The following is a 27,533-nucleotide window of genomic DNA, read 5'->3' on the forward strand; positions in this document are numbered from 1 at the left end:
GCTGACCTCCAGATCCTTATTATATCTACAAGGATCACTTCTGATCCAGATAAAACATCTGGCATCTCCGGAGTAGACCAAAAAAAAAAAAAAAAAAAAAATGTAAACATGGTAGCTCCCAAACTAGTTCAAAGTAGACTTTACACTTTCTATTTCTGTCCAGTCACTGTGGCTTCAACTGAATACAGTAATCCCTTATTGACCAGTCCAAAAGTAATTTCTTGGAAACGTTATTACAAAGGGTAAAAATAACAGGAATTTGCTCAGAATATCTGAAAAGGGACGTTTTCAATCTGAAGAGTATTTAAATACCAACCAAAATAACATCCAGTATGTCAGATTTAGCCTCCAGCAACAAGAGAAGGAATTGTACTGAAGGGAAAACCAGTGTATTCTTGAAGGTGGAACAGCAGGGGAATGGGCCTAGCAGGTGCATGCGCCTGGACTCGGGCAGGAGAAAAGCCAGGGCCTCCCACTGCCCACCCACTACAATCCTCTTTCCCGTAAGGGCCCAGGACTGTCGCCCACCCGCCCCCAAAAGCAGGAAGCTCTCTGAAGAGGCCTGACACTCTAGATACCCCTCCTCTCACTGCTTTATCAAAAAAGGAGTCAATCAAGTTGACTTTTTTTTTAAGATCTTATTTCAGAGTGAGCAAGAGAGAGAGCACACAAGCAGGGGGGACGGGCAGAGGGAGAGGGAGAAGCAGGCTCCCTGCTGAGCAGGGAGCCCGACGTGGGGCTCGATCCCAGGACCATGACCTGAGCCAAAGGCAGACGCTTAACCGACTGAGCCACCCAGGGGTCCCCTCAAGTTGACTTTTGAAGCCTCCCTTAAAAATGGATGCCTCAGGGGGATCCCATCCCCTCAGCCTTCTCCCTACTGACTTGCCAACAGCCGAGACACCTTTCTTGGGAGGCTTTGTTTCTTATTCCCTAATTCATGTCTGAAAACCCAAATGATAGGAATGTATTCATACTGTGGAGTGATGGACCAGTCAACAAGTACAAATGGCCGATCTCAGCACATCCTCTTTCCCGATAGGGGCCAGAGGCTCACATTCTAGAAGTATGGGGGGGGGGGGCGTTTCGAAAGAAGTTGTCAGGTGCCAGGTCAGACAGCAGAGAGGTCGTCCAAGCCCTGACAAGTGACACGGGTTTTCTGACCCACCCGGTACCCCATATCCCTGGCGCATTACATACCCCTGAGCCTCAGTCTCCGGGACAATGACGTCAGGGCCACTCACGAAGCTCTTCCCAGGTGACAGTCAGCGGACAGGTTTCCCAGCCTCCCGAAAACACACAGAGAATCCCTTATCTCCAAGGTACACAGAAAAAAACGGTCTCACAAAATCACACAACTTAATGATTTAAACTTACTCCCAAGTGTTCTTTCCACTGTCATATAAAAACCCAGCAGTACTTCAATCAGTCTGTGAAGTTATGTTGGTTTAGAAAAACTCAACCCCTTAGTAGAACCGTTCCCCCAGAGACTTCCATCCCCCACAGGCTCTACCGCTGCTCAGGGCTTCCCACTTCATGAACTGTCTCCTACTTCGAGACACTATTATCTTTGGGTGGAGGGACTAGGTAACTGCACACAGACGAGTGGCAGAAAAATATTCAAGCAAAGATAGCTGTTCAAAGAACAGCACAGAATGGTCTGGGGTGTCAAACCCCTGAGCCTAAGGAAGGTAAGCCACAGCTCCGTCTCAAACCCGGCCACTTCTAAGAAAATGCGCTGGTTTTCAAATGGACTAGAATAAACACTGTGGTGTATTTTACAAAGAGTAATAGAACGGAGTCTGACCACAATACGTAAAGTACCGAGTTACCTAATTTTTTACTTAAAACACCCCATTATTTTTTCACTAATGCAAAGATTAAGACTCTATCATTTGTCAAAAATACCAGAGAACAGAAGACTCCTTTGACTGTCAGGTTCTTCCAACATGTCCATTTTGGACCACTGTTCAACTTCCCATCACATAAAAATTCTCTTTATAAAAACTTTTCACGTTACTACTGACAATGAAATGAAAAATGAAAGGGAACTGTCAGTACAAAAACTGGTAGGGAAAGGGGTTTGAAGGAATTCAGTTTTGCCTGCCCAAAAGCCAGGAGACAATCTGAGTTTGAAGACTGTAAAAAGTGCAGTTGGTTATCTTACTTGTGGTAGTTTTATAAAGTCACCATGGATGCCAAATCAGTGGAGACAGAACCATTTGCGCCCAGAGGAAATACAGGGCTGAGGTTCCCAGGAGCCTTTAGTTGCAACATTTTTGTAAATAAATCAATATGTAATCTTCTCTTACGTGTTAAGGTGTGTTAAAGACACCACAGTAGGCACTGTTAAGAACACTGAACTTGTGGCCAACATAACTCACGCGCCTTAAAGAAGCTACTTAATACACTTATTTTCTCTACAAGACACACATCACAGCCTCCTCGACCTTAGGAACACGCGCCAGCACTTTAGCACTACACTTGAGGGCCATTTTAAGTACTGAAATCACCCAGAGAAAGCACAAAAATGCCAGAGCAGCACCGGACAGACCGCTAGGCGGCCACGGACACGCGAGGGCAGCCGGACAGCCGGGACCACAAGGCAGAGCGGCGCTTCGCTCAAGCCCCCCGGGGCACGCGCACGTCAGGGCCATCGACGTCTTTGCCACTCTGCTCACATCCGGGAAGGACAGGGAAAGTGCTCCGAGTACTGACTTGGGGGTTACTAATAAATTTTAGCAGGTAGGCAAATTCACAGAATTCGCAAATACAACACCATGAATAACGAGGACCAACTGTTAACGCCTTTGACATTCACCAAGATGATAAAACAAAAGCTCTCCATCTAGTGGTGACTTTGGGAATCACAAAGCTACTGAAGCTAAATTGGCAGAACTTGCACACGACAAAAAAAATTACGCTCATCAGTGGTTTGAGTTTTGGGTCGGCTCAGGATGAAGTCACAGCTCTTAAGTTAATGTTAACAAATTTTAACATTAAATGTGCACAACAATACTGATTTCTATGTGAAAGCTCCACGGGGTTAGAAGGGAGAGGTTTAAGACTCGCCCTTTTAGAATCTCCTATCTGCAGCCTTTACTGACAGCAGTTATGATGGCTACTTTGGGGGACACATTAACTGGTGATCTGGCCACTGCCTCTCGATGTTGTTCTAGCCCATCTAGAAATACGCTGCCGGGGCCAAACAAAAATACAAAAAGGTTCAGTTATTAATTTGTGATTGTGGAGATAAAGCAGTATTAAGAAAATGAACATCATGCTACTTCAATTTTAAAATGTCAATATTTAAAAATAAATAATATCAATATTTAAGTCATTAAAAAACAAAAGACAATTCCACATGAGCCAGAGTTCTAGAAGAACGAAACTAGAACCAGTATAGTCAATCCAAGGAAGTTCTCCTCCATTATATTCTGTGGTGACTCTGAATGTTCCCCTTCAGCAGGCTGAGGGAAGGGGCTACTGAATCCGGACAAAGTGCATCTGTTCCAAAGCAGCACAAATTAAAGAATGTTCTAGAATACGACATATCTCGAAGTAAGTCAGAGAAAGACATGTATCATATGACCTCACTGATAGGAGGAATTCTTAATCTCAGGAAACAAACTGAGGGTTGCTGGAGTGGTGGGGGTGGGAGGGATGGGGTGGCTGGGTGATAGACATTGGGGAGGGTATGTGCTATGGTGAGTGCTGTGAATTGTGCAAGACTGTTGAATCACAGATCTGTACTTCTGAAACAAATAATGCAATATATGTTAAGGAAAAAAGAAGAAGAAGAAGATAGCAGGAGGGGAAGAATGACGGGGAGTAAGTCGGAGGGGGAGACGAACCATGAGAGACGATGGACTCTGAAAAACAAACTGAGGGTTCTGGGGGGGTGGGGGGATGGGTTAGCCTGGTGACGGGTATTAAAGAGGGCACGTTCTGCGTGGAGCACTGGGTGTTATGCACAAACAATGAATCATGGAACACTACATCAAAAACTAATGATGTAATGTATGGTGATTAACATAAAAAATTTAAAGAAAAAAATAATAGAATACGACACATCTCCAACTTCACTGGATATGAAGGAATACCAATAAACTAATGAGTACAACTTAATCATCTCAGAAATCTGAAGAATTTCAGAAATAAGACTTTATGAATGTAAAATATACATAAGTAAGCATACCTAAATACCCAAAGGCATGTATTAAATTTAAACCAGAGAGTATGCTGATCCAGAAGTGACATTTCCCATGAAGTCTGGGAAAGTTCCAAGACCAGAGAACCAGTCCGTCTTGAATAAAAAGGAACTCTTGGCTTTTGATTGAATCTTTTCCTTCCACTACTCAGTAAACAGATCTGCTTCAACTCAATCATGCTTCAAGTAAGGATTTGAGATTCATTCTTTGGAATGGATTGGAAACACTGAAAACAAACATTATTCTTTCAAAACACTAATCCCATAATTCACTCTTGATTTTCATTCTTGCCCACCAGATTAAAAGTTCCTGGGGGAGAGGGGGAAGAAGACAAGGACAGGAGAAGGGGAAGAAAAACTGATTCATTTAAGGATTTAAATTATTTAATCTTTTTTTATTACTTGACCTACTGTTAAGACAATCTATAACAAAAAGAATAGAGTAATATTAGCACACACAGTATAATTAGACTAGTAACCAGGAAACGATACAAAATGGTCCTTTGGCCGTCTACACTTTCTAGAGCAGTAGGTCTCTTAAATTCACTTACCAAGCCCAGAAATAATGACTTCCAAAGCCCTGAATATCCACTAAGACAAATTATGCCAATTGTGATTTCTCACATATACTCAGATTGCACAAAGAGAAAGCTTTTAAATGTGATAATTTTTAAATTGAGACTTAAAATTCCTTAGATTAAAAACTACAAAAGGGAGTAAACAGCAAGCCAAATGATTTAAGAGCAAAACTCATTTAGAAAGCGTTATATGTATCTAAATATACATGAACGTGATTATATACATATATGAAAACTGTGCAAATTTGTGGCATTCTAAATAATTCATTTAAGTACAGTTTTGGCATTTAAACAAAGATCAAATCAAGCTTTAAGCTAATAAGAACATTTTTATTTTTAATTTTTTAAATAGAAAAAGGTAGCTAAACACAAAGTACAGATCAGAAAACCCTCATTTAATATAGATTATTTTGAAAAATAAAAAAATTTGTAATAAGGTGGCTTTCTATCTCACACTGAAATGTAAAGAAAACCTCTTTCCCAGATCTAAACTCCAAACTTAGTAAAACCTAAAAACTGTTCAAATCTATGACACAAATCTACCATGACCAATTTAAATTACCCGGGAAAGGGTAGGAGAGGGGATTAATAATCAGACCCAGTTGCACACAGATGGAAAAATGCTTGCAGTCACTCCCAAATAGAACCCTACATTATATATAAATCACAATGAAAATAAAAGTGCCTAACATTACAGAACTGTGAAATTTTGTTTAAAAAAAAAATCAAACATAATACAAATAAACTGTTGGGTATCATTGGTGCACATGGAATAATGTAACAGAAGGATGATAAGGCTGGAAAATACTGAAAAACAATTAAGACTCAAAACACAAGTTTACTTTAAAAAAATCAAAAAAGTTTGCCAGAGAAAATAAACGCTAAACAGAAAAGCAGACCTTTTCAGCAGGACAGCCTTTTAGACCACTGAAACAGCAAAGACACACCCGACCCCACCCCCACCCCCCCAAACTCTAGTTGACGTAAAAAGAAGGGAAAAAGGTGAAACCAAAGTAAAACACTTCTTCCCTAATCTTATGTCCCAGTGAAGTTAGTGGGACAGAGTCCCCAACACTGAGCTTTGTCCCCCTGGGATCCCTCCTTTACCACCATCGCCTCCACTCTCCTACTGGGGACGTCTGTCCCAGCAAACCCAACCTCCTGCAGGCAGCGTTTGAGCACAGGAGAGAATCCTGGAGCCAAGTGAAGGACGTCGTACATTTAGCCAAAAGCTCTAAGTGAACTACCAAGAGTGTAGACCTCAAATTCTAATTCCCAATTCAGCATCTGGTGATCAATATTTGGCACTAGCTGGATAAATAAAGGTCTAATCAGAATTTTTGAGCTGAGGCAGATGTAGTTAAATCATAACTCAGTATTTGCAGTCTATGATTTGGTTTCGAACTCCAAAGGCAGGCACAGGTAGCCACACCCCCACATTTCAGAATTGGAGGAAACACTACTAAACAAGATCCAAACAAAACCAGGCAGATGAGCTTGACAAAAATTCTGGTTAAGAGGGAAAAAAAAAAAAAACAACTCAACAGATCATTATCCATCCAAGAACTAGCAAAAATGGGCATTTTTCCACCCTTAAACTAGTTTAAACACAGGCAGATGTCTTTCTACTATACTAAGATTTTTCTAGATCTGTTTTTCCTAATTCTCAGAGCTTAATGAGAAATCATTTATTCTATAAAGAAACACAGCATATATGGCCACAGTCTAAAATATGCTTATGATAACTGGAAAATTATGTCACTTAAAAAAACAAATCTTGCACTGTTACACCGTTACTCTACAGTAATTCACGTGGTGCAGGGCTGCGCCCTCACCAGGAAGCAGGGCACGCACCGCCTAGGTTGAACACTAACACTGCACAGAGAGAAGCAGTAACAGCAAAGTCTCCACAGAACTCTTTCTATTTATTTTAACTGTGTATGAGCATTCGGTCAATGCTCCAAATTAAAAACGGTGCAGTAAAAGCAACTTTTAATATAAACAGACGAGAAGCTGCGGTACCAGCGGCCACGTGGCGCTGCGAACAGGAAGAGAAAGCAGTCTGCAGGGGTGAAGCCCAGACTGGGGGGAGGAGAAAAGGGAGGCACAGGAGGCAGATCTCAGACGGACAGCGACACAAAACTGTTGTACTGCTGGATGTTCCGTTTGAGGATATCTGAGCACGGGCCGAGAACACGTTCGAATCTGGGCCGGTCCAGCTTCACGCACTTCAGAGGGCCGCGAGCCACCACCGTGGCGGCACGAGGGCGGTTCATCAGGAGTGCGATTTCACCTGGGGAGGGGAGGACACACGACGGGGTGGGGTGAGCATCGATGGGAAACACATGCCCGGGGGCGCACTTCTGACAGCAATGAGAAAACAAGATTTATTTGTCTGAAATAACTCAATAACTTAGGACAGGCCACAGATGGGCATTTAAAAAAAAAAAAAAAACTGACAGAAAACAACCAGTAACTTGATTATTCACAGAGTAAAGGCAGGCACTCCAAAATCTCACACTCTCTGAGAGCCAAAAAGACAATTAAAAAATAAACGTCGGGAGAAAGACAAAATTAAAAAAAACTATGCTATCTCAATGAAAGGCGACTTAAGCTTACTTATTTCAAGGAAATCCACATACCAAAATAATCAGAAGGCCCCAGTCTTCCCACTTCGACAAACTCTTCATTTTCTGACCGACGCTGTAGCACAGCAGCTGAACCCTATAATAAAATCACCAAACGGCAGAACAAATACTTTCAAATGCAGGGTGACATTTTAAACATCCAACACAATTTTGATTACTTTGTTTAAAAAAAAAAAGGATTTAGCAGTGATTTCAATCCTCCCGTCCATATAAAAGGTGACTGAGAAGAGTCCCAGCATGAGGATCAAACCCCATCTACCCAGCAGCCCCCGCTGGGAGGGCCGCCTCATCACACTGAGGAACCCAGAGAGCTCACACCCAGGTTAGCAAACTGCAGCCAGAGGGCCAGACCCAAGCTCAGCCGGTTTTTATAAATAAAACATTACGGGAACAACACACCCATTCATTTATACACTGTCTATGTTGCTTTTGCACTATGGCAAGAGCTGAGTCTTTGCAACAGAAACCCTATGGTTCACAAAAGCCTCGACGACTTACCAACTGGCCCTTCAGAGAAAGAGTCCCTAGACTCCTGAATTATCCAATTAGCATCTACTGAGCCACTTTCATAGAAAATCTGCTCTTTGGCTCTGCTTGGCAGGCAAGAGTATGTTCTACATTTCCATGAATTGTGAAAATATAAAACATAGTAATAGTATTGTGCTGAGCAAGGTAAGTCAATCAGAGAAAGACATGTATCATATGACCTCACTGATATGAGGAATTCTTAATCTCAAAAACAAACTGAGGGTTGCTGGAGTGGTGGGGGGTGGGAAGGATGGGGTGGCTGGGTGAGAGACATTGGGGAGGGTATGTGCTATGGTGAGGGTTGTGAATTGTGTAAGACTGAGGAATCACAGACCTGTATCTCTGACATAAATAATACATTATATGTTAAAAAAAAAAAAAGATTACAGAAAACTGTTTCAGAAACTAAAATTTGGCAAATATAAAAACAAACAAACATAGTAACAGTTAGAATTTAGTACTTGCTTTTAATCCTTGTTTGCCAATAGTCCAAACATAGGATTTTAACAAGAATGGTACAGAACCATTAACAGTTAATGCTAAATGATTGAGTTTCATTTGGCTTGCATAAGGACTGAGTAGGCCAGAATTTGGCTACTACTTCATGAATAGCCCTTCCAGAATTCTAACACAAACTCATTTAAAATGTGGTGACCTGGGCGCCTGGGTGGCTCAGTCGTTAAGCGTCTGCCTTCGGCTGAGGTCATGATCCCAGGGTCCTGGGATGGAGCCCCACATCGGGCTCCCTGCTCAGCAGGGAGTCTGCTTCTCCCTCTCCCTCCGCCCCTCCCCCCTGCTCGTTCTCTCTCTCTCTCTCTCACTCTCTCAAAAGAATAAATAAAATCTTTTAAAAAATTAAAAAATAAATAAAATGTGGTGACCTGGCAGAAAACCAAAGGGCACCATTTCAAAGTGAAAGATAATTTTTAAATAAAACTGTCAGGTATTCTTAAAAAAAAAAAAAACCAAACTATAAATCAGAATTAGGCCCTTTTTTCTCTTACGCTATACAATTTTTTAATAGCATCAAACACAGATGCCTTTACCTCTAAAATAATGAAGAACTCGTCCCCTGGCTCTCCCTGCACCACAATCTTCTGCCCATCTTCAAACTGAACGGGTTCCAATGCATCAGCTACCGTGAGACGTTCCCACTTGTCCAGAGATTCTGAAAGGCAAGAATCAAAAGAATTTCTCTCCATTAACTGTCAATGCTAAAAATGTCAAAACAAAACTATAAAGAGAATCAAACAGCCATGCCCATTCAATATTCTAGTGTCACAGATTAAACATGGCACCCCTCTTCAATTACCTCAAATCTCAGCAAGATCCTCCTATTATTTACAGATAACCCTTAGATCCTTACTTCAGTAGTCCAGTGGCCACGTTAATTTATATCAACTGCACTCAATGGTAAAGGAGTAAAAAAATGTAACCATTAAGTTTCCTAATGAACACCAGCAATGCAAATCAAACCTACAAGACCCAAAAGTCATAGTGTTAGCAACCGTACTATTCTAAAGGTTCATAGAAATAACTTATCTGTTTAAATCCTAAGTTGAATTTATTTACGAAACCAACAAGGAGAACCAGACAGTAATATTAGTTCCCAAAGGCCAAACTGAAACCCAGGTCACTAAGTAAATGTAATCCTTTCAGAGAAAGGAAAAATAAGGGAAAAAGTCCATTCGCTCTAATGATGGCAGAAGACTATTACTTAAGAATCACCACACACCCCCTCCCAGGGAAGAACAGGTTGTAACAATATTGTAAGGCCACAAAACAAAATACAGACAGCTATCTCAAGTTAACCTGCTTTACTCTAAACTTCACCAAACTTCTAGCACTTTTTCAGAGAAAGCCAGAAAATAACACCTAATCTTTCTACAGAGAAAAGGCATTCTTGGCAACACTCACTGTCCTGAACCAATAAACTCACCAAACGGAGCAACAGAGACAGACATCTCAGGGGGATGACTACCAATGTCCACTGTCAAAGGAGGACACTTTCAGCCTTTCTGTCTCCCCCAGAGGAATGAGGAACACATAGTTCCAGGAAGCTTTTCTCAGGTCCACCATTTCTAGTTAAGAGGTTTGTCACATACTAGCAAATTAAATACACTGTAAAATTACTTCTTAGTCAAACTTCAACTTTGTATCCCACGTGTTTTTCATTACTATTAGCAAAAAAAAAAAGCGAGTTAATAACCAGAGCAGTATTTATGAAATGCAACAGGTTTTCCTTAACCATCACCAACGCTTCAATCTAATGATTCTCTGTGCGATCTTCCCAAACTCACCTAAAATGGAGACTTTACTAAGAAACTCCTCATACATCTTCCGCTTTCTCAGAGTGCTTCCCTATAAATGAAAAAAATAAAAGTCATCTCAAAAATGTGTAATTATCACATAATGCTGTGGAATAATAAATACTAAGTGTTAAGTAAACAATAAAAAGTCCACGCTTGCTGCTGCTTCTTGATACATGATTATTTTTCTTCAGGTCGGCGACGGTAAACCCTCTGATTCAGCTCAATAAAAAGCTGTGTAACTCATTCTTAAAAGTAACACCAAGCTGGGGGACCTGGGTGTCTCACTTAAGAGTCCAACTCCTGATTTTGGTTCAGGTCATGATGTTGGGGTTGTGAGAACAAGCCCCAGGTCAGGCTCCGTGTGCTGGGCGTGGAGCCTGCTTGGCATTCTCTCTCTGCCTCTCCCTTCCCCTTCCCACCCCTCCTCAAAAAAAAACAAAGAAGTATAACACCAGGCATACAGCAAAGAAGGTGCCTAATACCACCAATAAGTGAAATGTTATATAAATACTCAGTTCTCAAAAAAAAAAAAAAAAACAGCCAAGTTACATGTGTGACTATAGCTGAATATATTTCCAGCCCAGGGTTCTTCCCCACAACCCCAATTCTCCACAGAAGGAAGGAAATAAAGCTGCTACCACTTCTAGACCTCCCACCAAAAACACTGCCATAGCCCCAAACCCAACCAAGCTGTCTTATCTGTAAAGTTTGTTAAATATATCTGGGGGAAGGCCAGAGGGAAACACAGTCCTCTACAATATCCTTACACACACATATATACTTATCTATACATACACATCCCCCAAATACAGAAAATATTCAAAGTACATCCAACTGTATATTGTCAAATAGCCAGATAGGCACTGTACACATTTAAGGAAATCATTCAAGATGACGAATGCCATTAGCTGGCACTTAATCATCTAAAGCTACTCTATAAATCTGTCACAAAGTTCTCAAGAAGTCTGACTATATCAGCAGAACGTTCCAATGGTTTTATTATTTTGTTTATTCCTTCAGTGAAAGGGGACATTTGCACTACTGATAACCCACTTGCAGTTTAGAGAAGTGGATTACTCCTGAATGGCTTTAAGTCACTTAATGCACTTACGAGTAGCATCTATCAAGCTACCTCAAGTGTAAAGATAAAGTAAGTAAAGATCAGCAAATGGACAGACTTCCAAACATGAACTAACCATTACATACACACATTTGTTTCCCATGCTTTCTCTGGCCACATGTTTGTTCTACAAGATCTGGTGATATTACTCAAACATCAGTTACACAGACTGAAATTCAAAATTGCACTCCAAAAGCCATGCTGTCTCACCATGAGGATTCTTCTATAGCTGTCTCGGTCAATACCCCACAATTTCACATTCGTCTTTGCCTTGACAGTGGCTGCTCTAGGTGTCCCATAGATCAAAGCAAGTTCCCCAAAGCTCCCTCCTTCCCCAACACTGGTTGCCCATTCACTGTTGACGTAGACCTAAAACACAAATGACAAAGAATCAGTTTTTTCCACATATACAAACACAGAACTATTAAAAACCCACAAACCTTTCTAAGGGGGCAGAATCCTGAATTTTCTTTCAAAAAATAGAGTATATTACGTTTTTACAAAGCAGAGCAAAACAGTTGCTGTCTGACAGTGAGTTAAAAAAACCCAGAGGGTCTGTGATTTACCTGACTTAATTACCAGATAAGAAAGAAAAATGTTCCCATAGGGATGATCAGGGCAAAAAGGTAAACAGCATTAACAACCATGTATATTCACAGAGTGTTGTGTCATGTACTATGCTAAGCATCTCCCCTGCAGAAGACACTGAACTATCTAATAATCCTGGGACAGCAATGCTGTTATTATCCGCATTTCACTTGTAAACAAGACTCACAAAATTAAGAAAGCTACACCAAGTCTCGGAGCTAATGACCATGTAGGACTCAGCCTCTCCCTTCCATTTGTCTTACCACACAGCACACACACACAGGCTTCAACCGTGACTCCAGCAAGATTTAAACCAAGGGGCGCCTGGGTGGCTGTTGGTTAAACATCCAACTCTTGATTTCTGGTCAGCTCATGATCTCAGGGTTGTGAGATAGAGCTCCGCATCAGGCTCCACGCTGGGCATGGAGTCTGCTTAAGATTCTCTCTCTCCCTCTGCCCCTCCTCCGCCTGCCACTCTCAAGCACACATGCACGCGCTCTCTCTCTAAAAAAAAAAAATGTAAAATGTAATGTCTAGCTAAAGAAATTGTCTTCAGTAGTTTAAAGTTTCTCTGTGTCATTAAAATATTTAGCAAAAGATGCTGATAGAATTTGACATACAAGGGTTATATATGCCCTTCAGAAACTCTTAATAGTAATAAATATCAACACATTAACTTCTACGATTACCAATATATTTTTGCTATCATTAAATCTTACATCCATCTCTCCTTGATCAATCACATAGAAGTTATCCCCTTCATCACCTAAAAGAGAGTAAAAATGTTAGATGTATAATAGAAATTAAAGAAACATATATCAGAACTACCAAGTTAATGTAAAATAGTAAATTTATTTTATACATTAAAATACGTATTTTTATATTAACACAACCTTTCAGGGGAAAAAAAGTCCAGCAATATATTTTTAAAGCCATAAAACTGATCAATTTTTTTAGTCATCTCATAGTGAAGAATATCTCTGGGGGAAAAAAAAAGCTACATGTGTACAAAGATAGTAACTGCTACATCATTTGTAACAACAAAACAAGAAACAACTCAAAGAGTAAGTAACAAAATATCAGACTGTCACTAACCTGGAAAATACATGAATTATGGAGACCCATAATGAAAATATTCAAGAATAAATTTTAAAAGGTGGGGGGGCGGACCCATAAGGTTAGTGAGATCCATGTCTGTATACAGGGCAAAAAGGTTAAGAATCAGGAGAAGGCACAGAACCTTACAAACAGATGGGCTATATGATTAAGAATGCAAATGCTGTGCTACTTCCTACTTTATTTTACTAATCAATATAAGGGATATATGAAATACATATGGTTCTGAAATCCGACACAACATTCAAAATTAAAATGTAAGAATATTCTTTAAGAGTTACTATAAACAAAACCGTATCACATACTAGAAAAATCGTAGTCCTTTAAGGAAAGTGTACCTCTTAGCTCAAAGGATTTTAACTTAAGAAAGAAACAGGATCACTTAGGTTGATCATATGACTTTTGCCATTTTGCAGATGTGGTGTATGATGCTGACTGACTTGTGAATAGTGAACCATCCTTGCATCCCCAGAAAAAATCCCACCTGATTGTGGTGAATGATCTTTTTAATGGATTGTTGAATGCTAAAATTTTGTTTAGGATTTCTGCATCTATGTTCTGAGACTGGCCTGTAGTTCTCTTTCTTTGTGGTGTCTTTGTCTGGTTTTGGTATCAGGGTAATGCTGGCCCTGTAGCATATATTTGGAAGCTTTTCTTCTTCTTCTATTTCTTGGAATAGTTTGAGGAGGTATGAACTTTACAGGGAATATACCTCAATATAGTAAAGGCCATATACGAAAACCCACAGCTAAGCTAACATCATACTCAATGGTGAAAAAGCCTTCCCTCTAAGTGGGGAACAAGACAAGGATGTCCACTCTCACCGCTTTTATTCAACATAATACCGGAAGTCCCAGCCACAGCAATCAGACAAGAAAAAGAAATGAGGCATCCATATTGGTAAAAAAGTTTAAACTGCCACTATTTGCAGATGATACAATATTACACATAGAAAATCCTAAAGATTCCAACAAAAAACTATTAGAATAAATGAATTCAGTAAAGTGGCAGGATACAAAATAAAAGCCAAAAATAAATAGCATTTCTATAAACTAATAACAAAGCAGGAAGAGAAATTTAAAAAACACTATTTACAACTGCACCAGTAAAGAATAAAAAACAAGGAATAAACCAAGGAGATGATAGATCTGTACTCCAAAACTATAAAACACTAATGAACGAAATTGAAGATGACAAAAACAAATGGAAAGATATTTCATGTTCATAGACTGAAAGAGTTAATGTTGTTAAACTGTCCCTACTACCCCAGGCAATCTACAGCCTCAACACAATGCCTATCAAAATACCAACAGCATTTTTCACAAAACTAGAATAATACTAAAATTTGTATGGAACCACAGAAGACCCCAATAACCAAAGCAATCCTGAGAAAGAATAACAAAGCTGGAGGTATCACAATACCAGACAGATTCTGAGATATACTACAAAGCTACAGTAGTGACCCAAATAGTATGGTACAGACACAAAATGGATTCTTCTGTTCTATCAATGGAACAGAAGAGAGAACCCGGAGAAAAATCTGCAAGTATACAGTCAATTAACCTATGACAAAAGAAACAAGAAAATATACTGGGGAAAAGACAGGTTCTTCAACAAATGGTGCTGGGAAAACCGGACGGCTACATGGAAAAGAACGAAACTGGACCACTTTCTTACACCATACACAAAAATAAACACAAAATGGATTAAAGACCTAAATGTGAGACCTGAAACCATAAAAATCCTGTAAAAGAACACAATACAGGCAGTAATTTCTCTAACACTGGCCGTAGCAACATTTTTCTAGATATGTCTCCTAAAGCAGGGGACTACATCAAAATAAAAAGTTTCTGCACAGCAAAGGAAACCATTAACAAAAAAGCAATCTACTGAATAGGAGAAGATAAGTGCAAATCATATATCCAATAAGGGGTTAACATCTGAAATATATTAAGAACTTATGCAACTCAACACCAAAAAAACCACAATCTGATTAAAAAATGGGGCAGGGGATCGGAATAGACATTTTTCCAAAGACACATACATGACTAACAGGCACATGAAAAGATGTTCAACATCACTCACCATCAGGGAAATACAAATCGAAGCCACAATGAGGTATCACCTAACACCAGTTATAATAGCTAAAATCAAAATGACAAGAAACACAAAGTGCTGGGGAGGATGCAGAGAGAAAGGAATCCTCATTGCACTGTTGGTGGGAATGTAAACTGGCATAGCCACTGTGGAAAAACTTATGGAAGTTTCTCAAAAAATTAAAAATAGAACTACCATATGATCCAATGATCCCACTATTGGGTACTAACCAGAAAAAAATGAAAACACTAATTTGAAAAGATATATGCACCCCTATGTTTACTGTAGCATTATTTACAATAGCCAGATAGGGAAGTAACCAAAGTGTCCATCAACAGATGAATGGAGGAGGAAAATCTGGTGTACATACACAATGCAATATTACACAGCCATAAAAAGGATGAGACGGTACCATGTGAAACAACATGGATGGACCAAAGGGTATTATGCTAAGTGAACTAAGACTGTGAGAAAGACAAATACCATATGATTCCACTCATGAGTGGAATAAAAAAAAAAAAAAAAAGAAAAGCAAAACCACACACATACAAATGAATAAACAATCGAAAAGCAGAATCAGACCTATAAATACAGAGAACAAACTGATGGTTGCCAGAAGGGAAAGGAGGTGGGGAGTTGGGCAAAATGGGTGAAGGGGAGTGGGAGGTACAGGCTTCTAGTTATAGAATGAATGAATCATAGGAATAAAAGACACAGCATAAGGAATACAACCAACAATACTATAATAGCGATAAAGGGACAGATGATACTACAAATGTGGTAAACATAGCATAATATATAAACTTGTCAAACCATGAAGTTGCATACCTGAAACTAATATAACATTGTTTGTCAGCTATACTCGAAGACAAAAAAATACGAAAATCCAATCATATTATAACAGAAGAAAATGGTAGACTGGAAGAGGAAAACAAACTTCAATAAAGAAATCCTACATTCCCACAGTACTACAGGACCCAGAGGCAGTAGCCTTTACCTTGCTGAATAACAGTCTCTCCAGCAATAAAGGAAACCGGAAACATGGCATCAAAAATATCACTGCAAGAGACAAAAGGCCTCAAGTTACATCTCATCTGCGTCTTCTATGGATTTCAAACATTAACTTTAGACTTAAAGCTCCCAGATTTTCACCCTGGACTGTCCACAGGTGAACAATTATTAAGAGTCTTAAAACTCGCAACAATGATGAAACTAGTTTGGGGCCACAACTGTACTGAAATAACAGTGTAACAAAGAACCTGTACCTACCTTCTCTCATTATCGTCAAGATGTGAAAAGAGCACATTCTTTTCAATGGCTTTGGCCAAAGCAGCCATAGTCTTATAATCTTTTGGTATAACCTAGAAAAGAATAGAAGGTCGAATAACAAGTCCATAAATGAAAAGCAGATCCATGTTTGAACATGCATTTCAATTAAATGTCAAGATACATTACAGTATTTAAACAAGATAGCTTTGTGTTAAGTATTTAACACAACACACTTGTAATATCTTTGATCTACAAAGTACTCAATAAATATTGGCTAATTAATCCCCTTGCCTACAACCAAGCCTGTATTTAAAGGCTGGTATTTGGTTTCCAGTCAACAACTAAAGAAACAAATCATCCACACCTTAAGTAAGGTCATTATTCTGAGGCAAAACTAAGCATTTTATGATAATTAGTCATTTTTTAAACTGTGATTAGGTACTACTAACTTCACAAGCCTCTTGCCAGGGCAATTCTCTTCCCCCTTTGGTCTAATAGCATAACTCAAAATGGCAGGCTAACTCTAAGGAGGAGTCAAAAGGATGAAGCTTATAGGATAAAAAGTTAAAAGTCACAACATGAATTCTAGGATGTCAAAAAACCAACCATGATTCAAGAGAAAAAAAGAGTACTGCCTGCTTCTTCTACTGCAACACAACATGGAAAGGAAACCCCCTCCAAATACAATTATTCACTATTTTATAATCACTGTTAGTTATTTCCTCTGATGACAGCTTATTACAGAAAGTCTGTTTCTTCAGTACCCAAGACCTGTACAGGATGAAGTACAATCCATACTGTCAGTGTCTTACTCTGCAAAACGGTACATGTACTCATCAACAGAGGCTGGCTGACTACCACGTGGGTCCTGAACACATCGCCCCAATGAGTAGGTGACAAGACTACCTTTCTAACATATGATGCAGCATCTTCCTCCGTGTAGACTTCAGCACTTATAGCACCTCGTCGCCTCCGGCCCTTAACCACTGGGTTGGGGGGAGGAGGAGAGATTTCATCCTCCCTCGAATCTGCACGGGAGCTTGCTTTCTGCAGATTCTGAATCTGTTTTGCCTCCTCCTGAAAAAAATTACCGTTTTATAAAATGAGATCCTTCAGGATATAAATTTAGTATGCTCACATCCCAGTGAGAACCAATCTCCATCACTTCAAATCTCTTCCTCTATTACCAATGTGAAAGGGGAAATGCCAATTCCAAATGCAAAAAAAGGGAGTCAAGTTTGAAAAGAAATACTCTGAAAGGACTATAATGTTTCCTCAGACAATAACAGATACTATACTTATTAATGAGCAAAAACCATTAATACAGACACAACCCACAAATGAAAAATTAGATACTTGTTATGGTAATACACTGACAACAATGCTTTGTAATGCACACAACAGTAATAAAACTGCAAAACAAAATCCTGGGGTTTTTGTATGCTGCTACAGATAGCATGAAGACCCCCCCCCACACACACACATATCAAAAGAATGTTAGTACAGCAAAGCAATACACAAATGTCTAGGTTACTGTATTATTTCATTAACTCAGTAAGTATCTCTAGATCTGCCATGTCAAGTCTATGCTAGGAAAAGACGGTGTCAAAACTAACAGGAAAGGGTCCTAAGCCTGTGGAATTCATATTCTAGCTGGAGTCTCAGACAGAAACAAATAACAAAATGATGTGATGGTAACCAAGAATTTAAATTAGATCAGATGTAACGGGGCGCCTGGGTGGCTCAGTCGTTAAGCGTCTGCCTTCGGCTCAGGTCATGATCCCAGGGTCCTGGGATCGAGCCCTGCATCGGGCTCCCTGCTCTGCGGGGAGCCTGCTTCTCCCTCTCCCACTCCCCCTGCTTGTGTTCCCTCTCTCGCTCTGTCTCTGTCAAATAAATAAAATCTTAAGATCAGATCTAAAAGTACTTCTCCCAGCAGAGCTAGAAGCCTTCTTTATTATCAGGGTTTACACCAAAATTAAAACCAAGAAAGTTTACTTGTTTCTAAAAACTCATTAAACCAATTCATATAAAAACTGAAATAAACTTTTTAACATTCTTATTTTTCAGACCCAAGGCTTAGAAAAAAATTCCTCTTAGCTCTGCAGTAAAGAATGAGTTATCATGCCTGATATAAATAAGAATGTGTTCTCTAGAACACTCATATTCATTTGACTCATTCTCCGGTATTTTTCTAAACCATCTTTCAAATTCTAAATGAACTTATTAGCATTCACTGATAATTTCAGAACATTTTTTTATAAAAATGAAATTTTAAATTTCTTTCTAATTAAAAGAAGAGGTGCCTGGGTGCTCAGTCAGTTAAGCGTCAGACTCTTGGTATTGGCTCCAGTCATGATCTCCAGGTTGTGAGGTCGAGCCCCTCATGTGGGTTCCCTGCTCAGCCACAAGTTTGGTTCCTTCTGCCCCGCCCCTGGTTTGGGCGCTCTCTCTAACAGTCTTTAAAAAAAACTTAATAAAAAAAGAAATTAAAGAGATGCCTATTTTTTCTCCTGCATGGTACTTAGCCCTGCTTTTGGCATTAAGACAAATAAAAGAACTTATTAATGCAGCAACAAAGTCTGGGAGGATAACCATTAAGGTATTAACAATGTTAATTTCTATTAGTAGAATCATGCCTGATTTTTTTTTTTTCTGGAGGGAAGGTTTGGATTTATTTTTCTCATTTCTCCGGATTTTCTAATTTTCAAATTAAGAGAAAGAAACCACAACAAAAAAATATAATAAAAACAATTCTAATTTGTCTATTTAATTACAAATGCATTTACTTCTTTTTTTAAAAGATACTTTATTTATTTACTTGATAGAGATGGCGTGCCCACAAGTGGGAGGGGGGGAGGCAGAGGGAGAGGGAGAAGCAGGCTCTCCACGGATGAGGAAGGCCAATGCGGGACTCGATCCCAGGACCCTGGGATCATGACCTGAGCCGAAGGCACTTAACCAACACCCAGGCACCAGGCACTCCTGCATTTACTTCCTGACCAAATAATCCAGTAATTCTACTTCTGGAAATTTATTCCAAGATACGCATATATGGGATCTAACATACAAAACTTTGTGATATATATACAAAATTATTCATTGTATCATTGTTTGTAATAGTAAAACAATGGAAACAAAATAATCCTCAGTGGAGTGATTAAATAAACTAGAGTCTATCCATACAGCGGAACGCCATGCACCTGTTGGAAAAGAAGAAGCTCTTTTATAATTGAATCTGTAGGTAAATGCCTTTATATTATCTATGGAAAACTGGCTGCATTCAAGGAAGACAATGGGAGTGGGAGACTTTTTAAAGTATTTTATATATTATTACTTAATAATGAATAATTTCTACATATATAAAATATGTCTTATATATTATATGCCACTTTAACCACATATTTACATAGGAAATGCAGTATATTTCATATATTTCATTATATTTTATTGTCATACCCTTTTGTACCTGTAAAATTCTGAACCATGTGCAAATATGTAACCAATATTTTAAAAATACATTTTTCAGAAAACTTACTTCATTTTCCTTCTGGTAATTCCAATAACCAGTAAGGTTCTCCTATTTCATACTAACACAGAAGTATAAAACTCAAGTCTCCCCAAATTTAGTTTAAGACCATAAGTAAAACACATTCTACCCCCCAAAATCAGTCACTGGCATTTCATAAAAATTTCATGAAAAATTACACAAATAACATCTCATTTGGAACTACATCTAAATGAGTTTTTAAGATAATTTTCAAGTACTAAAAGCATGTTGATTTTTAACACTGTTTCATGGATTCTCTTTAAACAGCAATCAAATATAACCTAAACCTGACCACTCAGAGCCATTAACGTAGATCACATTCTAGTACAGATTATGATACATTTTTATATCCTTTCTCTTGCTGTTGTCATTCTGCTGTCAGTCTCTTCCCTCTTCAGTTGTCCCATTTATTAAAACAAAAGCAAAAAAACCCAAACAAACCCTCCTGGTCTACTTACTGGCTACGAGCACTCCTTCAGTTCTGGAATTCTAAGTTCACACCACCCCGGCCAATCACTTACCATGTTCTCAAAAAATCACTGTTCCCTCCCTGCCCTTGCCATTCCACTCGTCCCTGTAGGTGAAATAAACTTCCAACCAAATAGACTTGAGGCTTGGCCATGGAATGTAAGCGGACATGCCATACTGTGTCCACTCTTATGGTCTGCCCCCCGAGCTTCTGGTCCTTCCCTGCCTTGACAACAGCGTGCTCTATATAGTGACTGCTCCTTCCACTCAGCCCCGGAACAAGACCTGTGGAGTCAAGAAGGCAGGATGGGCTGAGCCCAGAAGAGCTGCACATGATAGAGAAATAAGGTCTTTTGTAGTGAGCCACTGAAATTGGGAGGTGTTGTATGTGGAGTAAGCCACTATAATTGGGGGGGGGGGTTGTATGCTGCCACAAAAAAATCTAACTAGTACACTGCAAGACCACAGCCACATTACTTCATTTTTTAGTTTTACCTGCTACCTCTTACAACGGTGATAATCACCGACCTCAGACATTTGAAATAATGAGTATGTGTATATGCAAAGTGCTTCAGACAGTACCCAGGACATAGGAGACAATGGACACAGCTATTAAAATTCCTCTATCAGACAGGCAAGATACTAATAAATATATGCAGAAATGAGGACTTAAATTCCAGGAGACAGTCTGAAGCAAAATGCAGACGCTTTCAATGGACCAACTGTGACTTTTTTGGCACATTTCTTATTGAGTAACTGAGGGTACCCGAAACATGACCCATGGTTAACACAGGAAAGGAGCTGACAAGAACGTGATTGTATCTTTTCAGACATATAAACCTAACACCTAATGTACAGAACAATGATCCACTGAAAAGTTGAAAATCTGGTTGCTTGAAAGCTCGGATATCTACATTCAACCCTAGCTAAAGGAATGTATGCAAGTGAATCAAGACCCTTGAGTTACAGGAAAAGAGTAGGTTAAGCTATGACTTTTGTTAAGAGGTAGAGAAACCAAACAAAACACATTAAATCTAAAAATCCTATGTGCAAAAAAAAACTATGTGAATAATGATTTCTTGCTTTCCCTGTTGGTTAGTGCTTAAACAGTGCTACAGTAAGCCCAGGCTTTGAAACTAGCACCACACATTCAACACTCCCTATAAAAAGACACACACTTAATGTCTCATCAACTTCATTCCCTCATCTGATGGTTTCTATTGATGTCCGAAGCAAAGAGGGATCACCTTACAGTGACCCATTTCAGAACCAGATCTCCAGGAACGCACTTTATTTCAAAACAGGGAAGGCCCACAACAGTCTGGCTCTACAGGATTTCACAAACTATTTGGAAATTGCTTAAAATGGAGAAAACCGGACTTTCTACCACAATTCTAAGACAGCAAGGCTACTTTCATGGGGGCTGCATAGTTGTTTTTTGTTGTTGTTATTTTAATCATGGTACTAAACACCAATTTTAACAATCAGCTTTTCAAGAAAACAGTAGGAAATGTCTGTTCATTGAGCTAACCATTTTTTAAATCCTAGTACAGATTCTTTTAGTAAAAAAGTATGCTACTTAAAAGATTTTCCAAACAAATGGGATGTATTACAAATATTTCTATTATGTAACTAGATACTTAATGATCATATACCCAAGAAATGCCTCCCAATTGGTTCATAATCATCATGAACCACATCAAACTTCAATACACAAAAGAAAACCTGTAAATTCATCTCGAAGATTTACAAAAACAAACCAAAGTACTCAAAACATTTAAGGTTCCAGACTTTCTCATTCACCATTTCTTCAGGGAAGTGAACTGAAGCATTGTCCTTGACTATCTTTTTGCTTAGAAAAGCATACACCATATGCTTAGGTCACAGTAACATACACACAATGAGGATGAACAAAGAACAAAAACTAATGAATTAATTTTTTCTCAAGAAGAAACACGTCCTGACTGAAACTGTAAATAAAGTAAAATTCTGACAACCAGCAATCTTAGTATCTCCGCTTTATAGTGGGCTCATCTGAGATATATTATCTGTACTAATATGAACATCTCTAAGTTCAGAACTTCTGATAGATCACTCAGAAGCTAGACTCAAATGCTTCACTACATTGGTCTCAAAAGGTGAGATAAGGTTTATCAAGTTTGTTTTGTTGAGGAAGACTAAAGCATTAACTGCTTTCAAGCACTGAAGGATTTCTCTTGTCATACAACTGCTACTTCTGATCAACTGTATCTAATTAGTTAATCATTTTTATGGATTAAAACAGTTACAAGGAACTATGTGTAGAAGCCCTCTGTTAACCCAACTAAACTTAGCAAACGAACATTAGGTTCGTTTTCTGACAAATTCTCCTGATGACAAAGTTAAAAATTACTATAAATGCCTTCACTGCATTTCTTTTTTGAAATTCCGTTTTAGGTTTCTTATTTGGTCAGAATTCCTTTCCTTCCAAATGGTACAAATTAGCAACATTCTAGAGCATTACACTTAACTATGGTGTCAGTGTCGTCATCTCCCCACATTTTATCTTTACCTTCTCCAGCCTCTCGAAGTATTCCCTGAGGAATGCCATGGGTCTCTCGGGTCGAGCAGTGCACAACTGCACAATAGAATCCTTGAGCAGCGCCTGAATGTTGTGCTTCTGGACGTAGAGCTCGCATTCCCGGAGGCTGCGCTCCTCCTCACTGCTGGCAGTGCTGCCGGACGCCATGGTTCTCTACGGGGAAAAAAACCACACATATGCTTCTGGAAACTATTTATAAAGAGCAAATGCCAATTTGGCCTTTGACTTAATAAATTCATCAGGCAACTGATTCACAAGGGTTTTTTTTTTTTCTAAGTAGATTTTTTTTTTTTTTTCCAGACAGGGAAGTGGGGGCTCTGGAATAAAATATGTAGGAAAATAGCATTCCCCCAAAGAAGTGTTTCATTTAGATTCTGCACACAGCAACAGTAAAAGGCAAGAACCTGATCTCCTGGGAGGAAGTATGAGCCACTATCCCCTGCAGAGGCAAACTGCTGAGGAGTCAGGCCCTTAAGGGAATTTCATTCAGTTCTCCCCTTGCAAAAGAAATCATGATGACGTGGGAAGTGTGTAAATGGTAAACAGGACCGAGAATTACAAGGGCACACAAGTTGGCTCTAAGTGAAAGCAAGTAAGCACAAGGAAGAACATCTGACATTCCCTATACGTAACTCCTATCCTGGGGGAGTGTCCTTACTGTCACCCAGCAAACCACTGGAGCAAAAGATCTGATTAACCAACTACTAGTGTAATCAAAAAATTTTAAAAACACAAAAGGAACCCCGGATGACTTTTAAAAGCAGCCTCTTATTCCAGACTCTTCTATAAAATTCCAGCCCTAAATAACAGCACACCAACACACTGGTAAGAGAAAAAAAATCCTTAAAAGAAAAAAAAATAAATAAATGAAAAACAAAGAAACCTTACCAAGTAAATCATAAAAGATTTGGACAGGTAAATGTCAAAACATTTCTTCAGCTGGATAGAAAAATGCTAAAACAGGTTAAATTTTAAACTTACACGAAGATTCAATAGATAAACTGCATTTAATCAATTTTAGAGGATTCAAACTACCTTGATGTAAAGTAAAATAAGTAGAAATATAATAGTGAGCAGCTGACTTTACCTTGGAATTAAAAGCTTAATAATTTAACAAGTCATAAATTATTTTCCTTCCAACTTCTAATTATTAAGCTATTAAGATTAGAAAATAAAAGTGAGGTCCTCTCCCCTCCCCAACTGAATTCAATACAAATCAGTCTTTTCCAAAGACAACGCACTCAAAATCAGAGATGGAATTGTAAATTTGAAAGAAAAAAGAAATACCAGAGTCAAAAGCCAAAGAGCTACACTGTTACTCATTCTGTTTTGACAACTTTCATGATAAAGGTCAATAACAGACTAACAGACCATGAGAAAGTTTGTAGCTCCCTGACAAGCACATAAATTAAAAGCCAGAGAAAAAGAATCATGCTACTTCAGAAATATACAATCCGAAAAAAAAAAAAAAGTTCCATTTACTTTGGATTTATAACAGCCACTTTTCCAGGTCAGACAATCATATGAACTGATAGTCCACTTCAGTAGAATTTTCTGCATTTCAAAAAATACCAAAGGCCACCAAGAACAATGATAAATCAGATCTTTTATGCTTCAAAATATTCAGACATATTTTGGGAATACCAATACATGTATTCAACTGATCAGAGAAATCATTCAAAGATCAGGTCTTCAGCTGGTAGAAATGGGAGAACGGTGTGTAAGAAGTGAAACTGGCTCTTTGTTTGAAACAAAATAATGTGTTAAAAAGAACACACTGGTGTTTTTAAGGCAGCACATTAACAAAAATGCCCCAAGAACAACGCGGTCATCATGTGAACCCCTTAATCCAAACTTAACAGTCTTATAGTATTTTTAATCGAATATACCTAGATTAACTCCGTACTTGTTCTTAAAACTAAAGAGCCCAACAATTTAGCTTCTACCCCCACCCAAAAAATTATTTAACTACTTTGAAACTTCCACTGCATTGTATACTCATAAGAAAACACTCAGATTTTTTTCTTTTGTAAATTCAATTGTGATAAAAATTCCGCTTCAAAGGGATCACACGCGAGGAAATATTTAACACACTTTTGAGAAACGTGCTGATTCAGACCGCAGCCCCTCAGACCAGCCAGGAACACCTCCTTTGGGTGATCCCGAGCAAGTGTTCTCTTTCCTGTTAGAAAGACCGATCTCTTGGAGAATCAAAGTAGCTGTCTGGTATCACACCTGCACTGCGCTGCGGGGGTTAATAGACACCACGTACTTATTTTCGAGAGTGCCCTTCACTTCACTCATGCCACAGTCATGGCTACAAAATGAAGAAGGGAGGCCTATCCTCCCCTCATCCTACTCTAGTCGGTAGGCCACAATGGTGGCGAAAAGACGGAGGAAGGGGGGGCGGGGATCGGGAAAGGGGAGGTGAAAAGGGACAAAAAAATTTAGGAGCCAGGCTAAAATCATGGGGGTGGGCGTGGAATCCCACGAAGGAGAGGGAAAGCCACTGCTGGAGATGACAAGGGAACACTAGAAAGAAAAACGACGACAACTGCCGAGTCTCAAGATCAGCCAGAAATGCTGGCGAAAACGATGGCGGATTCCAGTAAAATCGAACTGATGTCCTTCAGGAAATGGGGGAGGGCGAGCGAAAAGGCCGCGGCGCGCGGGTGCGGAGGCGGCAGGGGCGCGGTGGCCGCGGAGGGCCGGGGGCCGGAGCGCCGCGGGGCGCGCACGGCCGGGGCGGCCGGTGAGCCCGGCACCGGAGCAGCCCCGGCGGCCTGGGGGCCTCGGAGCCGCAGACTCGGGGCCGGGGGCGCGGCCCGGGGCGTGAGGCCTGCGGGGAGGCGCCCGCCGGGACCGGGGAGGGGCAGGGGGTGCGGCCGTCCCCCAGCAGGTCGCTCCCCGTGACGCCATCTTGGATCGGTCCAGCGCCCCCAAACGGGCGGCGGGGCGGCGAAGCCGGGCGCGTCGGGGCTCCCGACCGACCCCACTCACCTAGGGACGGGCGGCGGCGGACACGGGGCAGCGGGTGCGAGTCTGCGGCTAGCTGAGCTCTCCCGGCGCTTCTCTCCCAGCCCAGCTCTACTCTGCGATAGCGGCTCGGCGGCGGCTCCACCGGAAACGTCCCGGCCGCAACCAATCAGCGCTCGGCTGCTGACGTCAATGCGCCTCGCTCTGGCCAGAGCCGTCGCCTTGGCAACGTTAAAGGCACTGCGGCCCGGGTTCCCCTTCCGCCCCTCCCTGAAGGACCCTCGCCCCTCCACGCCCTAGAATCGCTCTTCCGCTCTTCTTTCCATCTAACCTCGTCCCTTATTTGCAGGCCTTTCCTCTCGCCCGCCTTTTATCCTTTCCCCACTCTCTCCAGCCCGGCGCTCCCCTCCTTCCGTTCACCTGCCCCCCTTACCTGTTCCTCCCTGGACGCCGCAGGTCCCCTTTATTCTTCCTTCTGCTCTTCGCCCCTTCTCGGTGCGGCTTCCAGGAGCTCCCCTCTCTCGTCGGTCCCTCGCCTCCACTCCTCACGCAGCCCCACGCTCACTCCGGCCTCCCTCGACTCCTCTGCCTTTTCTCCCTCCCTTTTCAACCCCCACGCCCCCTAGCCGGGCCAACCCACGTGGGGCGTCTCGGATGACAGGTGGGCGACTCCGCCCCTGGCCCCTGCAGCGGGAGGACGCGGGGCCGGGGCGGGGAGATTCCTGCCGTTTCCAGGCCACGGAGGAGGCGGCGGCCCCGGCGGATCTGCGGCAGCTGCGCCGCGGGCCGAGCGCGGGCGGGTGCCCAGGATGCGCACGCCCAGCAGTGCATCCTGTGCCCGGCCTTCTCCTCGCCGGCCTCCGGGCTCGGGCCCGCCATCCGGTCCAGGAAATCCGAGCCCTGCCAAGTGTCTGCTTTGGCTGATCGGGCTGCTCTCCGCTCCGGAGGTGCTGTGGTCAATGGAGGCCACGCCATCGCTGTGGGCCCGAGACACTGAAAAGGACTTGTCAGGGTGCTTCTAGAACCTGAACTGCCCCCCCCCCATCTGGCATGGTGACAAGTACAAAGGGTGCAGATAGGCGCACTCCCTCTATGACCGCACGAGAAATCTCAACTGCCTGCAAAAACCACTCATCAAGGATGATTCGGATTCGAGGGGGGAGAAGCCATTTTTTTCCCACCGGGGTATCTGTCAGTAGAGGAAGAAAGGGGGAGCAGGAGACAGTTTTAGACAGAAAGTCGCTAAATTAATAAAGAAGGCCCTTGGAGAACACGTATCCTTGTGTCTGGTACCTGTTGTATTCACATGATTTATAGCTCTAGCGCTGTATGTGAAAATACAGTGGATTTAACACTTAACACAAAAAAATATATACAAATATCTCAATAATTTTTATACGGATTCCAGGTTGAAATGGTAATCTTTTGGATATATTGGGTTTAAATATTATTAAAATTAATTTCATCTTTATTTTTACTTTTTATTTTTGTG

The 27,533-nt window shown here is 40.7% G+C and overlaps 1 protein-coding gene across 2 annotated transcripts; it reads right to left on the bottom strand.

Annotated features, from left to right (window-relative positions):
* Positions 1-4,584: 4,584 nt before the first annotated feature.
* Positions 4,585-26,651, bottom strand: PRKAR1A (protein kinase cAMP-dependent type I regulatory subunit alpha). Of its 2 annotated transcripts, XM_073883210.1 has the most exons (12): positions 26,475-26,650; positions 26,066-26,180; positions 23,036-23,218; positions 17,373-17,543; positions 16,467-16,558; positions 16,195-16,256; positions 12,704-12,750; positions 11,607-11,765; positions 10,265-10,325; positions 9,011-9,132; positions 7,431-7,512; positions 4,585-7,081 (listed from the first exon to the last, which is right to left on the bottom strand). In XM_073883210.1, the coding sequence occupies exons 3-12, from the start codon at positions 23,210-23,212 to the stop codon at positions 6,909-6,911; spliced, it is 1,146 nt and encodes a 381-aa protein (XP_073739311.1). In that variant the 5' UTR covers positions 23,213-23,218; positions 26,066-26,180; positions 26,475-26,650; the 3' UTR covers positions 4,585-6,908. The 2 variants fall into 2 exon arrangements, with proteins under 2 accessions (XP_073739311.1, XP_025745685.1); XM_025889900.2 differs by lacking the exon at positions 26,066-26,180 and having other exon boundaries at positions 26,475-26,651.
* Positions 26,652-27,533: the final 882 nt, after the last annotated feature.

Source organism: Callorhinus ursinus, unplaced genomic scaffold (genome assembly GCF_003265705.2).
Source record: "Callorhinus ursinus isolate GAN/ISIS: 27379988/994484 unplaced genomic scaffold, GSC_fseal_2.0 scaffold50, whole genome shotgun sequence".
NCBI classification, from domain to species: Eukaryota; Metazoa; Chordata; class Mammalia; order Carnivora; family Otariidae; genus Callorhinus; species Callorhinus ursinus.